The sequence below is a fragment of the Mobula hypostoma genome, chromosome 10 (genome assembly GCF_963921235.1).
Source record: "Mobula hypostoma chromosome 10, sMobHyp1.1, whole genome shotgun sequence".
NCBI lineage: Eukaryota > Metazoa > Chordata > Chondrichthyes > Myliobatiformes > Myliobatidae > Mobula > Mobula hypostoma.
In genome coordinates this window covers 41001680-41014327 of record NC_086106.1, presented here as the reverse complement: position 1 = coordinate 41014327, position 12648 = coordinate 41001680, and the positions used below count along the sequence as shown (strand labels likewise).

At 44.3% G+C, this 12648-nt stretch overlaps 1 protein-coding gene across 6 annotated transcripts in view; it reads left to right on the top strand.

Moving 5' to 3' along the window:
* The window catches only part of actmap (actin maturation protease), a 124693-nt gene that overhangs the window by 15412 nt on the left and 96633 nt on the right, over positions 1-12648 (top strand). For all 6 annotated transcript variants that reach the window (XM_063060390.1, XM_063060388.1, XM_063060386.1 and 3 more), the window contains 2 exons: positions 2795-2863; positions 7546-7670. In XM_063060390.1, the coding sequence (XP_062916460.1) occupies positions 2795-2863; positions 7546-7670 (194 nt within the window). The remainder of the gene's footprint in view (positions 1-2794; positions 2864-7545; positions 7671-12648) is intronic.

Genomic DNA, 12648 nt, shown 5'->3' with positions numbered 1-12648 from the left:
TGGGAAGAGGTATAGTCGAGGTAGTTATGAGAGTCAGTGGGCTTATAAAAGATGTCAGTGGACAGTCTGTCTCCAGAGATGGAGACCGAGAGATCGAGAAAGGGGAGAGAAGTGTCCGACATAGACCAAGTGAATTTGAGGGCTGGGTGGAAGTTAGGAGTAAAGTTGATGAAATTGACGAGCTCAGCATGGGTGCAGGAAGCAGCACCAATGTATTCATCAAGCTGGGACCTGATGGTCTCTATCCCGAAGAAGAGGCCATTGGGATGTTTAATGCATTGGTTCTGATTTTCCAAATTTCCCGAGATTCAGGGAAGATATGATGAAACAGAAGCAGTGAATCAGTTCCTCAGAAAGGAGGGGAAACAGAAAGGAGCGAATTAGGACCCATGAAAATGAAAGAAACTGCAGATGCTGGAAATACAAAGGGGAAGTACTAGAAACATTCAGTGGGTCAGGCAGGGCTGCTGCCAGATCTACATTAAACGACAGAACAGGTTCCAGAGTCAATTGGCCAATTCCTATTTATACTTTGAACGTTCATATTGCAGGATAGCATCATATCTTACATATTAACGCAAGTGTGGTGCTGTAGATGACATGGAAAGAATGTGTACTGTCTGCAATGACAGCCTGTTCACCATTGGAATTCAGCACAGCACACGGGTAAGGCATTCCTTTGATGGATTAACCCTTGGGCCCTGTGGGCTAGTTAATATTGTAACCCTGTGGCCTAGTTAATATTGTCGACCCTGTGGCCTAGTTAATATCGTCGACCCTGTGGGCTAGTTAATATTGTAAGGGCTAGTTAATATTGTAACCCTGTGGGCCAGTTAAAATAGACTCCATGTGCTTAGAGATCACCCAAGGTGTAGGCGCCGCAGTAGTGTAGCAGTTAGCTGAATGCTATTATAGCTCGAGGCATCGTAGTTCACTGTTCAATTTCAATGTCACAAGACCAGAAGATATCAGAGCAGAATTAGGCCAATTGGCCTATCGGAGTCTGCTCTGCCATTTCATTGTGGCTAATCCAAATTTCCTCAGCCCCAATCTTCTGCCTTCTCCCCATACCCCTTCATGCCCTGACAATCAAGAATCCATCAACCTCTGCCTTAAATGTACATAACGACTTGGCCTCCACAGCTGCCTGTGGCAAAGAATTCCACAGATTCTCCATTCTCTGGTTAAAGAAATTCCTCCTCATCTCCATTCAAAAAGGACGCCCATCTATTCTGAGGCTGTGTCCTCTGGTTTTAGACACTCTCACCACAGGAAACATCCTCTCCACATCCACTCTATCAAGGCTTTTCATCATTTAATAGATTTCAACTAGGTCACCCCTCATTCTTCTGAATCCCAGCAAATACAGGCCCAGAACCATCAAACGCTCTGCATATGACAAGCCATTCAATCCTGGAATCATTTTCATGAACCTTCTTTCAACCCCCTCCACTTTCAATATGTCCTTTTGAAGATAAAGGACCCTAACTTGCTCACAATACTCCAAGTGAGGCCTCACCAGTGCTTTATAAAGTCTCAACATTAAATCCTTGCTTTTATATTCCAGTCCTCTTGAAATGAATGCTGACATCTCATTTGCCTTCCTTACCACGGACTCAACCTGGAAATTAACCTGTAGCGACTCCCAAGTTCCTTTGCATCTCAGTTTTTTTAAAATTTTCTCTCCATTTAGAAAATAACCAACCTTTAATTTCTTCTACCAAAGTGCATGACCATACATTTCTCAACACGGTTTTATCTGCCGTTTCTTAGCATATTCTCCTAATCCTTCTGTAGCCTCTCTACTTCCTCAAAACTACCTGCTCCTCTAGCTATCTTCATATCATCTGCAAACTTTGCAACAAAGCCATCAATTCCACCATTCAAATTATTGACATGCAATGTAAAAAGAAGCAGTCCCAACACAAACCCCTGTGGAACACCACTAGTCACCAGCAGCCAACCAGAAAAGGCTCCCTATATTCCCACTCTTTCCCTCCTGCCAATCAGCTGCTGCTTTATCCATACTTGAATCCTTCCTGTAATACCATGGGCTCATAGCTTGTTAAGTAGCCTCATGTGTGGTACCTTGTCAAAGGCTTTCTGAAAATCCAAGCACACAACATCAACTGATTCTCCTTTGTCTATCCTGCTTGTCACTTCTTCAAAGAATTCCAACAGATTTGTCAGGTAAGATTTTTCTTTGAGGAAACCAGGCTGACTACAGTCTATTTTATCATGTGCCTCCAAGTAGCCTGAGTCCTTATCCTCAATAATCACCTCCAATGTCTTTCCAACCACTGAGGTCAGACTAACTGGCCTATAGTTTCCTTTCCTCTATCTCTCTTCCTTCTTGAAGAGTGGTGTGACATTTGCTCCCACAGTCCAAAGCTGTTTGGGGTAGAAGGTTAATTGGTGAGTATACATCATCCTGGGGGTTGAATTAGGGGCTGCTAATGGGGTGGAAGTTTAATTGGTCATTATACATCATCCTGGGGGTTGAATTAGGGGCTGCTAATGGAGTAGAAGGTTAATTGGTGAGTATACATCATCCTGGGGGTTAAATTAGGGGCTGCTGATGGGGTAGAAGGTTAATTGGTCATTATACATTGTCCTGGGTGTTGAATCAGGGGCTGCTAATGGGGGAGAAGGTTAATTGGTGATTATACATCATCCTGGGGGTTGAATCAGTGCAGTGCAACTCGAGGGGCTGGAAGGTCCTGCACTGTTGTAACTCTAATAATAATAAATTGAGCAATGTAGATTTTATAAGATTCTTTTTATCCCCTCACAGTTTTGGTAAAGAGTTGAACTGGTTACTAATCAATGCACCCATACCCTCGATGATCCAGGATGGTCCACAGTAAGTATACATCATTTTTTTTAACTTGAGTATACACTGTTAATTTGTCTAAATTATTTTAGCATCTTGGATATACATTGTAGGTTCAAGCCACTTTCTGGTTCAAAGTTCAAAGTAAATCATTCTCGTTCAAAGTAAAGTTATTATCACAGTATATATATGGCACCCCATACCTGAGCTTTGTTTTCTGAAACACATTTACAGAAAAATTAAAAGATATTATAAGGTTCATGAAAACAATAAATAATAAAGGCTGACAAACACCAATATGCAAAAAAATTCTGCAAATAATATTTAAAAATAAATAAATAATACCAATTTATAAAGTTGGGTGCCTTGGTAGCATAGTAGTTAGAGCGACTCCTACTGCAGCTCGGGAAGTTGGAGTTCGGAGTACAATTCTGACATCCTCTATAAGCAGATTGTGAGTTTTCTCCAGGAGCTCCCATTTCCTCCCACAGTCCAAAGAGGTACCGGTTAGGTTAATTGGAGATTGCACATTGTGCCGTGATTAGGCCAGGTTTCAGTCAGGGGTTGCTAGGCATCATGGCTCGAAGAGCCTGTAGGAACCATAGAATGGAGGCCTATTTAGCTGAGACAACAGATATTGAGGGATAAGAACACCTTAAAGGAACAGTTGAAGAAGCTAAGAAGAAAAGGCGGAGCAGCTCCGAAGAGACCAGGGCAGCTGCGAAGAAATCAGGAACAACAGCTTTGAAGAGACCAAGAGCAGCTTCGAAGAGACCAGGAGCAACAGCTTCAGAAGAAGATGGAGGAGCTTAAGTTGCAGCCAGGATGGCAGGAGTTAAAGTGCAAAGGGCTATGAGTGCTGAACATGCTCCAGCAGAGCAATTCTCTGTGTGAGTTCCGATGCTGACATGGAACAGAGAAAATCCAGCTTCCTCAATGTCAAGGTGGATGCATTTGAGAATCAAAAGCCTATGAACCACGAGTTTGAAGCCCAAGGGGTAGTTCACTCTCTGCCTGCACCAAGGAGGTACTCTGGACCTATGCCATATTCAATAACGCGGGCTTCTGAGAACACTGATTTATAGTACGATGACACTGGTGTTTCAGACGATAAACATCTAAGTGCCGTGCTGGAAACTGTAAGGACACGGAAGGAAATAACAAGCACAGTGAAGCAGCAGTAACACATTGCATCTCCGCCTAAAAGGGAGATTCCAATCTTCGATGGCGGTCCACGGCAGTAGCATTCATTTATGAATAGCATTGAAGGCAAGGCTGAAGATTATTGTGACTGTCTCTATTTTCTTGAACAGACCCCTGAAAGTTACCCAATAGAGCTTGTCAGAAGTTTCCAGCAGGCCAGCCAGGGCAAGGATATCTAAAGGCCCATTTTTGGTGATGAGCTCAAAATTATTGTGTCCTGTGTGGAAAAGGCTCCTTTTTGGCCACATGTCAAATCAGACAGCATGAAACCTCTTCAACAGTACAGGCTTTTTCTGAGAATTTATTGCAATGCCATGGGAGAAATGCAGGCCCATACATGAGTTGAACATGCCTGCTAATCTGAAGATTGTCGTAAATAAATTGCCCAATGAAGAATGGCGATCGGAGCTATATGAACTACAAGCAAGGCACAACCATAAGGTTACTTTCATGGACATTGTTGATTTCATTGAATGGCGAGTGAAGATTGCTGCACACCCAGTGCTCAGGAAAGTATACAATGCTACATCGCGAGCAGTAAGCAAAGGTGTGAACAAAACTGGGTCACAAGTTCATTCTCAAGCTAAAGGAAGCAGCCTTGCCACTACAGTGGCTACTGTGGAAAGTGAAACTGAGCCTGGAGCTGATGAAAAGGGAAGTTTGGAACGAGGCATGAACGAAGCAAACACAGTATCAAACACAGTAAGCAAACCTTGGTATCTAATGGTGTTGGGGGCTGGTGATCACGATAGTAATTGTAGTTCAGGTGAAGTCGAGAGAGTAACAAGCCAGTGGTTACTTGTGCTTGCCTAGATCAAGGAAGTACAGCAGTGTTCTGCACAGAGAGCCTCATGAACAAGCTCAACCTGATGGGAAAAGGAACACACATTCTTTCATGTGCCATGGTCACGAGAAGGATGTGAGTAGCTATTTCATTTCAGGATTGAAAGTGGCTGACTTGGATAGTAAAAATTATTGTGACCTGCCTAACATCTATACCAGGAAAGTATGCCTGTCTACAAAGGGAAGTATGCCTTGTCAAAGGGATCTTCGGGAATTGTCTCACGTGAAGCATATTTATTTGCCGGAAATTGCAAATAGCTGCTGATAGGAATGAACAAGGCACTTGAATGGCAATGTTAATGATGCGTCCTATGCAATCAGAACAATGCTGGGCTGGACTGTTATGGACCATTGGAAGGAGATCATGATCATGGAAGAGACTGTACTCAGCCAGCGCTGACAGCTAATGCGACTTCAATTTTGTGCTTGGATGAGATTTGGCAGCAGTAATTCAAAACAGATTTTCCTGAATGCGGTCAGGAGGAACAACCTGGTTTGCCAGGAGAAGAGCAATAGCCTGCTTACCAAAAGAGGACACGTTGAGATTTCATGTCTCCTGTGTCCTAGCAGCACTGAGTTGTAATTATTCTAGTATAATAATTAGGGAGCTGGAACATAGGAGCTTTGTATTCTGTGCAGTGCATTTATTATGTGTATATAGTAACTAGTCACATTAGAGGGGGGTGTGGTAGAAGCAGAGGGAATAAGTTACATATTCTTGCTTATTTCATGGCAGTTTGTAGCTTGGGAGCAATGGAGGTGGTATCTTTTACTGACCGCTGAGACAAAGCTCAATAATGCTGAATTGTATGCTTGCTAATTGCCAGTGAAGAATTGGATAAAGGGTTCAACTGAATCATCGGGGCTGTGGGCTGGTGTCGCAGACTGGCAGCAATTGTTTTGTTTTAATTTTAGATCAATTTTTTGCCACTGCACGACCTATTCTGTGCTGTATCTCAATAAATAAATACATAAGGTCCTTGAAAGTGAGTCCCTAAGTTGTGGAGGCTGTCCATGCTGTTCCAGCGGCCTGGTAGTTATAGGATACTAACGGTTTGTGAACCTGGTGGTGTGGGACCTGTACCTCCTGCCCCGTGGTAGTAGCGAGATGGATGGTGGGGGCCCTTGATTCTGGATGCTGCTCCTTGTAGATGAGCTCAGTGGTGGGGAGGGGTTTTCCTGTGATGGTCTGGGATGCATCCACCATTTTTTGTGGAAGTTTTCTTTCCCACACTTTGGTATTTCCATACCAGTCCATTCTCTCCACTGTGCATTGATAGAAGTTAGTTCAAGTTTTAGATGACATGCCAAATCTCCACAAATGTCTAAGAAAGTAGAGGTAATATCTCGCCTTCTTTGTAATGGCACTTACGTGCTGTTCCCAGGACAGATTCTCCAATATAAGTAACAGTAATGAATTTAAAGCTACGATCCTGCCATTCTACCGACACATAGGCATTTGTTTTAGCTGTGGGCTGCAATACAAGTGAGTACCACAGTGTCAAAGGTCTTCACCGTGCTTTGTCTGTTCAGTGGGCTGGTGGAAACTGTTGTAAAAGTGCTGAGTTTCCCCAGTTGTTCCTATATTCATACCTCAACCAGTCTAACAAAACCACAATGACTGGCCTTCTGTCTCATCGTTTTTCTTTGTCTAGTGTGCCCCTTGTGTTCACTGAAATACCATCCAGGCCATGCACTCTTCTCGCTACTGCCATCAGGAAGAAGGTACAGGAGCCTCAGCACACACACCACCAGGTTCAGGAACAGATATTACACCTCAGCTATCAGGAAGGAGGTACAGGAGTGTCAGGACCCACACCACCAGGTTCAGGAACAGTTATTACCCCTCAGTGATCAGGCTCTTGAACCAGAAGGGATAACTTCACTCAAATTCACTCACCCCATCACTGAACTATTCCCACAAACTATGAACTCAGTTTCAAGAACTGTTCATCTCATGTTCTCGATATTTATTGTTTATTTATTTACCATTATTATTTCTTTTGTATTTGCACAGATTATTGTTATTTGTGCACTGGTTGCTTGTCTGTCCTTTGAGTGCAGTCACTCATTGATTCCATTTTGGTTCTTGTATTTATTGTGAATGCCTGAAAGAAAATGAATCTCAGGGATGTACATTGTGTCATATTTGTACTTTGATTATAAATTGATTTTGTAAGTTGTAAGATCATTAATTGCAAAGGCATTTTGAATCATACATACATGGAGTCCGCACTAAGCGCCTAGCACCCATTTACACTGATCCTGTTTCCTTCTGCCCCCACATTTTACAGTTTACAGTGACCAATTAATGTGACAACCTTGTTGGAATGTGGGAGGAAATTGGTGCACTCGGAAGATGTGCAAATGTCATACAGGGAGGTCCAGAAGTCAAGATCAAACCTGGCTCTCTGCAGTTTTGAGATTGTACAAATTGTGCCATAATCAACTCTTTCCAAATTTAATCCAAACATTCAAAACATTCACATGCCTACCTCTAGTCCAATTGGGTAAAATTCCAAAACAAAGAGCTCGGGGTATAGAATAATGGATAAATTTGCTGCCTGGATTCCCCCGTCTAAGCTCCATCTCCCCTTGCCATGGGTCCATGGGTTGTCCCCCGCATTTTTCTGCTCCTGCTGCAGCGATGGTTTATTCTGTTCCAGGTGCGGCCTGGTTGCCCTTTGGATGGCTGGACACTTGCTGAATGCACCACAACCTGTGAGTCTGGAGGACATTGTGAACTGTGCCATAGAGAAGAACTACACCGCTCAGGGAGAGATGTTCTCAGGTGCTGTCCAAAGCACAGTGTCATATAACCCTGCAGCTTCTCTACCTCACTCTTTCCATGATTGGTTCCCATTGGTTCTATGATTGGCTCCCATTGGTTCTGTGGTTAGTTCAGTGATTGGCTCCCGTCGGTTCTGTGGTTAGTTCAGTGATTGGCTCCCGTCGGTTCTGTGGTTAGTTCAGTGATTGGCTCCCGTCGGTTCTGTGGTTAGTTCAGTGATTGGCTCCCGTCGGTTCTGTGGTTAGTTCAGTGATTGGCTCCCGTCGGTTCTGTGGTTAGTTCAGTGATTGGCTCCCGTCGGTTCTGTGGTTAGTTCAGTGATTGGCTCCTGTCGGTTCTGTGGTTAGTTCAGTGATCGGTTCCCGTTGGTTCAGCGATTGGTTTCCATCCTTTTACTTTACAGATTAGCCTGACTTAGTGTTACAGAGCACAAAAACAGGCTCTTTGGCCCATCAAGACTATACTGACCAAGAGGTATCCATTCTATGTATCAGCACAGGAACAGACTGTCTAGCCCACAATGTCAGTGTTTACCATGATGCCAAATTAAACTAATCCCATCAAGCTGCACCCCTCTGTTCCCTTCCTCTCTAAATACCTCTTAAACATTGCTGTTATGTCTGCTCCTGCCTCTTCCCCTGCCAGGCAGTTAACACCTTATGTGTAAGTCGGTTTTAAAATCGCCCCCCACCCCCCCGCCACTCCAAAGCTATGTCCTCTAGTATTTGGCATTTACTATCCTGTGCCTTTCATAATTGTATAAACTTCAATCAAGTCTCGACCAAGCCTCTGACACTCTCTGGAAGACAATCCAAGTTTGTCTAATCACTCATTATAGCTAATATTCTCCAGTCCAGACAACATCCTGGTAAACCGCTTTTGCACCTTTTCCAAAGCCTGCTCATCCTCTCTAAAGTGTGGTGACATTTTTGACCTAACCAAACTTGTACACACAAAATGCTGGAGGAACACAGCAGGTCAGGCAGCATCTATAGATAGGAAAACCAGTCACCACTTTGGCTGAGACCCTTCACCGGGACTAAAATGTCAGCTGTTTATTCCCCTCCATAGATGCTGCTTGGATTGCTGAGTTCCTCCAGAATTTTGTGTGAGTTGCTCAAGATTTCCAGCATTTACAGAATCTCTTATGTTTGTAACCAAAGTATTATACAGCTGCAACATGACTGGCAACTTTTATCCTCAGTGCCCTAGCTTGCTGTAAGTCTTAGTTACAACCCTATCTACCTGGATTGCAAGTTTCAGGGAGCTATGAACTTCCACCCCAAGATCCCTCAGTGTACGCTCCCTCTGTTTCTCTGTGCATCCCTCTGTCCCTCTGTACACGCTCCCTCTGTTCCTGAAGGTCCCACCATTTATTATTTATTTCATTGTTGAGAGGTACAGCGGAGAATGGCTCTAACAGCCCATTGTGCCACATGGCCCATTTCCTACGGATTTTAACCCGTCTGATCATGGGACAATTTAGAATGACCTACTGACCGGCATATCTATAGACTGTGGGATGAAACCAGAGCACCCAGAGAAAATCCACACATTCCACTGGCAGGATGTACAGTGTCCTTACAGATAACCTTGGGATTGGTCTCTGGCACCCACAAGCTGTAATAATATCATACTAACTGCTACGCTACCATATTCTCCTCCTGTATTTGACAACTGGAAGTACAACAGTTCACAATGAAATGCTGTCATTTCTCTGCACAGGTTAAGTCCTAATGTGGACCACGATCTCTGGCAGCTCACCCTGCCCTTTCAGAATGTCCCGTGCCTGTTCAGGGACGTCCTTGATCCTGACAAGAGTGAAGGCAACACACCATTCTGGAGTCTCTCCCCTCCTCATTGCCTCTGAACATGCAGTGGCCTATCATTACCACTCACCAAGAGTCTGACCTTCTCTGCAGTCATGCTGTCGCTGCTTTGCTTTACCAAATTGGTGTATTTTCAGAGAGGGCAATAGCCACAGGAATGAAAGGGTTAATATATGAGGAGTGTTTGGCTGTGAGCCTGTTCTTGCTGGAGTTTAGAAGAACGGAGTTGAGAGGTATAATAAATCAACTCGATGTGTCTGCTCATGGACAGGAATGGTTACTTAGAGTGCCAGGCTTTAGATGTTTCAGAAAGGACAGGGAGGGAGGCAAAAGAGGTGGGGGCGTGGCACTGTTGGTCAGAGATAGTGTCATGGCTGCAGAAAAGGAGGAAGCCATGGAGGGATTGTCTGCAGAGTCTCTGTGGATGGAAGTTAGGAACAGGAAGGGGTCAATAACTCTACTGGGTGTTTCTTACAGACCACCCAATAGTAACAGGACGCTGAGGAGCAGATAGGTAGACAGATTCTGGAAAGGTGTAATAATAACAGGGTTGTCGTGGTGGGAGATTTTAATTTCCCCAATATTGATTGACATCTCCCTAGAGCAAGGGGTTTAGATGGGGTGGAGTTTGTTCGGTGTGTTCAGGAAGGTTTTCTGACACAATATGCAGAGATGCCTACAAGAGGAGAGGCTGTACTTGATCTGGTATTGAGAAATGAACCTGGTCAGTTGTCAGGTCTCTCAGTGGGAGAGCATTTTGGAGGTAGTGATCACAATCCTATCTCCTTTACCATAGCATTGGAGAGGGATAGGAACAGACAATTTAGGAAAGCGTTTAATTGGAGTAAGGGGAAATATGAAGCTGTCAGGCAGGAACTTGGAAGCATAAATTGGAAACAGATATCCTCAGGGAAATGTGCAGCAGAAATGTGGCAAATGTTCAGGGGATATTTGTGGGGCGTTCTGCATAGGTACGTTACAATGAGACAGGGAAAGGATGGTGGGGTACAGGAACCGTGGTGTACAAAGGTTGTTGAAAATCTAGTCAAGAAGAAAAGAAAAGCTTACGAAAGGTTCAAAAAACTAGGTAATGGTACAGATCTAGAAAAATATAAGGCTAGCAGGAAGCAGCTGAAGAATGAAATTAGGAGAGCCAGAAGGGGCCATGAGAAGGCCTTGGTGAGCAGGATTAAGGAAAACCCCAAGGCATTCCACAAGTATGTGAAGAACAAGAGGATAAGATGTGATAGAATAGGACCAATCAAATGTGACAGTGGAAAAGTGTGTATGGAACTGGAGGAGATAGCAAAAGTACTTAATGAATACTTTGCTTCAGTATTCACTACAGAAAAGGACCTCGGCGATTGTAGGGATGACTTACAGCGGACTGAAAAGCTTGCGCATATAGACATTAAGAAAGAGGATGTGCTGGAGCTTTTGAAAAGCATCAAGTTGGATAAGTCACCAGGACCGGACGAGATGTACCTCAGGCTACTGTGGGAGGCAAGGGAGGAGATTGCTGAGACTCTGACAATGATCTTTGCATCCTCAATGGGGACGGGAGAGGTTCCAGAGGTTTGGAGGGTTGCGGATGTTGTTCCCTTATTCAAAAAGGGAGTAGAGATAGCCCAGGAAATTATAGACCAGTGAGTCTTACTTCAGTGGTTGGTAAATTGATGGAAAAGATCCTGAGAGGCAGGATTTATAAACATTTGGATTTACAAGGATGTTGCCTGGATTGGGGAGCATGCCTTATGAGAATAGGTTGAGTGAACTCGGTCTTTTCTCCTGGAGTGACAGAGGATGAGAGGTGACCTGATAGAGGTGTATAAGATGATGAGAGGCATTGATCGTGTGGATAGTCAGAGGCTTTTTCTCAGGGGTGAAATGACTAACTCGAGAGGGCACAGTTTTAAGATGCGTGGAAGAAGGTACAGAGGAGATGTCAGGGGTAAGTTTTTTAAGTAGAGAGTGGTGAATGCGTGGAATGGGCTGCCGGCGGCAGCAGTGGAAACGGATACAATAAGGTCTTCTAAGAGACTCCTGGATAGGGTCATGGAGCTTAGAAAAATAGAGGGCTATGGGTAAGCCTAGGTAATTTCTAAAGTAAGTACATGTTCAGCATAGATTTGTGGGCTGAAGGGCCTGTATTGTGCTGTAGGTTTTCTACGTTTCTGTTTCTCTGTGTCAAATGGCTAATTCTGCACTTCTGTCCTATGGACATTCCTGCTTTATGTACCTGCCCCTCCTAGTGATCACCTCTGACTGAACCCGTGGTGTGGCCACCTCTCCTCCGTGTGACTCCCTCCGCCCCTTGAATGTCCTTCAGTAAGTTCATGTGCTGCTCCACCTCATCCATGAGGTCTGAAAGGAGACAGACACACTTACTGCAGAATTAGTCATCGGGGCCCTTGACCTCCCATCTCTCACAGGAAGAGCACATCACTCCACTCATTCTAGTCCTCGAGTAGCCACTGGCTTAAAATAGAGAAGGAAAGAAAGGTATCTTCCCTTGAACATTGACACCAGTCAGCCTTCCACTTAAGTCTCCATAGTAGAACCCTCTGAACTTTGACCTCAAAACAGCCCACATCAAGAGGACTGCTGCCTCTTGCCTCCCTTTTGTGTGCCTTTCTTTGATCTTAATACGAACTCACCTCACTCTTCTTTTCTGAGCTTGATAACTCGTGTTGTCTCACCTCACTCTTTCAGAACTTGGTAACTCGCCTTGTCTAGCACTTTTAGCTGCTCCTGATATTCTTTCATGCCAGATTCCAGGCTAACTGACTGGTGGGCTGGAGGGAACAGTGCACTGTTAAAGTGACATTGTATTGATAAGGTGTTAAACAGAGACCCAGTAGCTTTATCAGGTGTGCTCTAAAGGTCTGACATCATTATATGAAGGGCAATAATAGTCAACCAAAGTCATGAATGTCTTAAAAAAAAACACCACTGAAGGAATTCGGCAGGTCTGGCAGTATTGATGGAGGGAATTGGACTGTCGACATTTCAAGTTGAGACCCTTCATCTGGAATGAAAGGTAAGAGGGATAGAGCCAGCTGAGAGAGGCGGAGAGGAATGGTGGAACAATAACTGGCTGGTGATAGCTGGACCCGGGTGAGGAGGGTGATAGGCGGACAGAGGAAGGG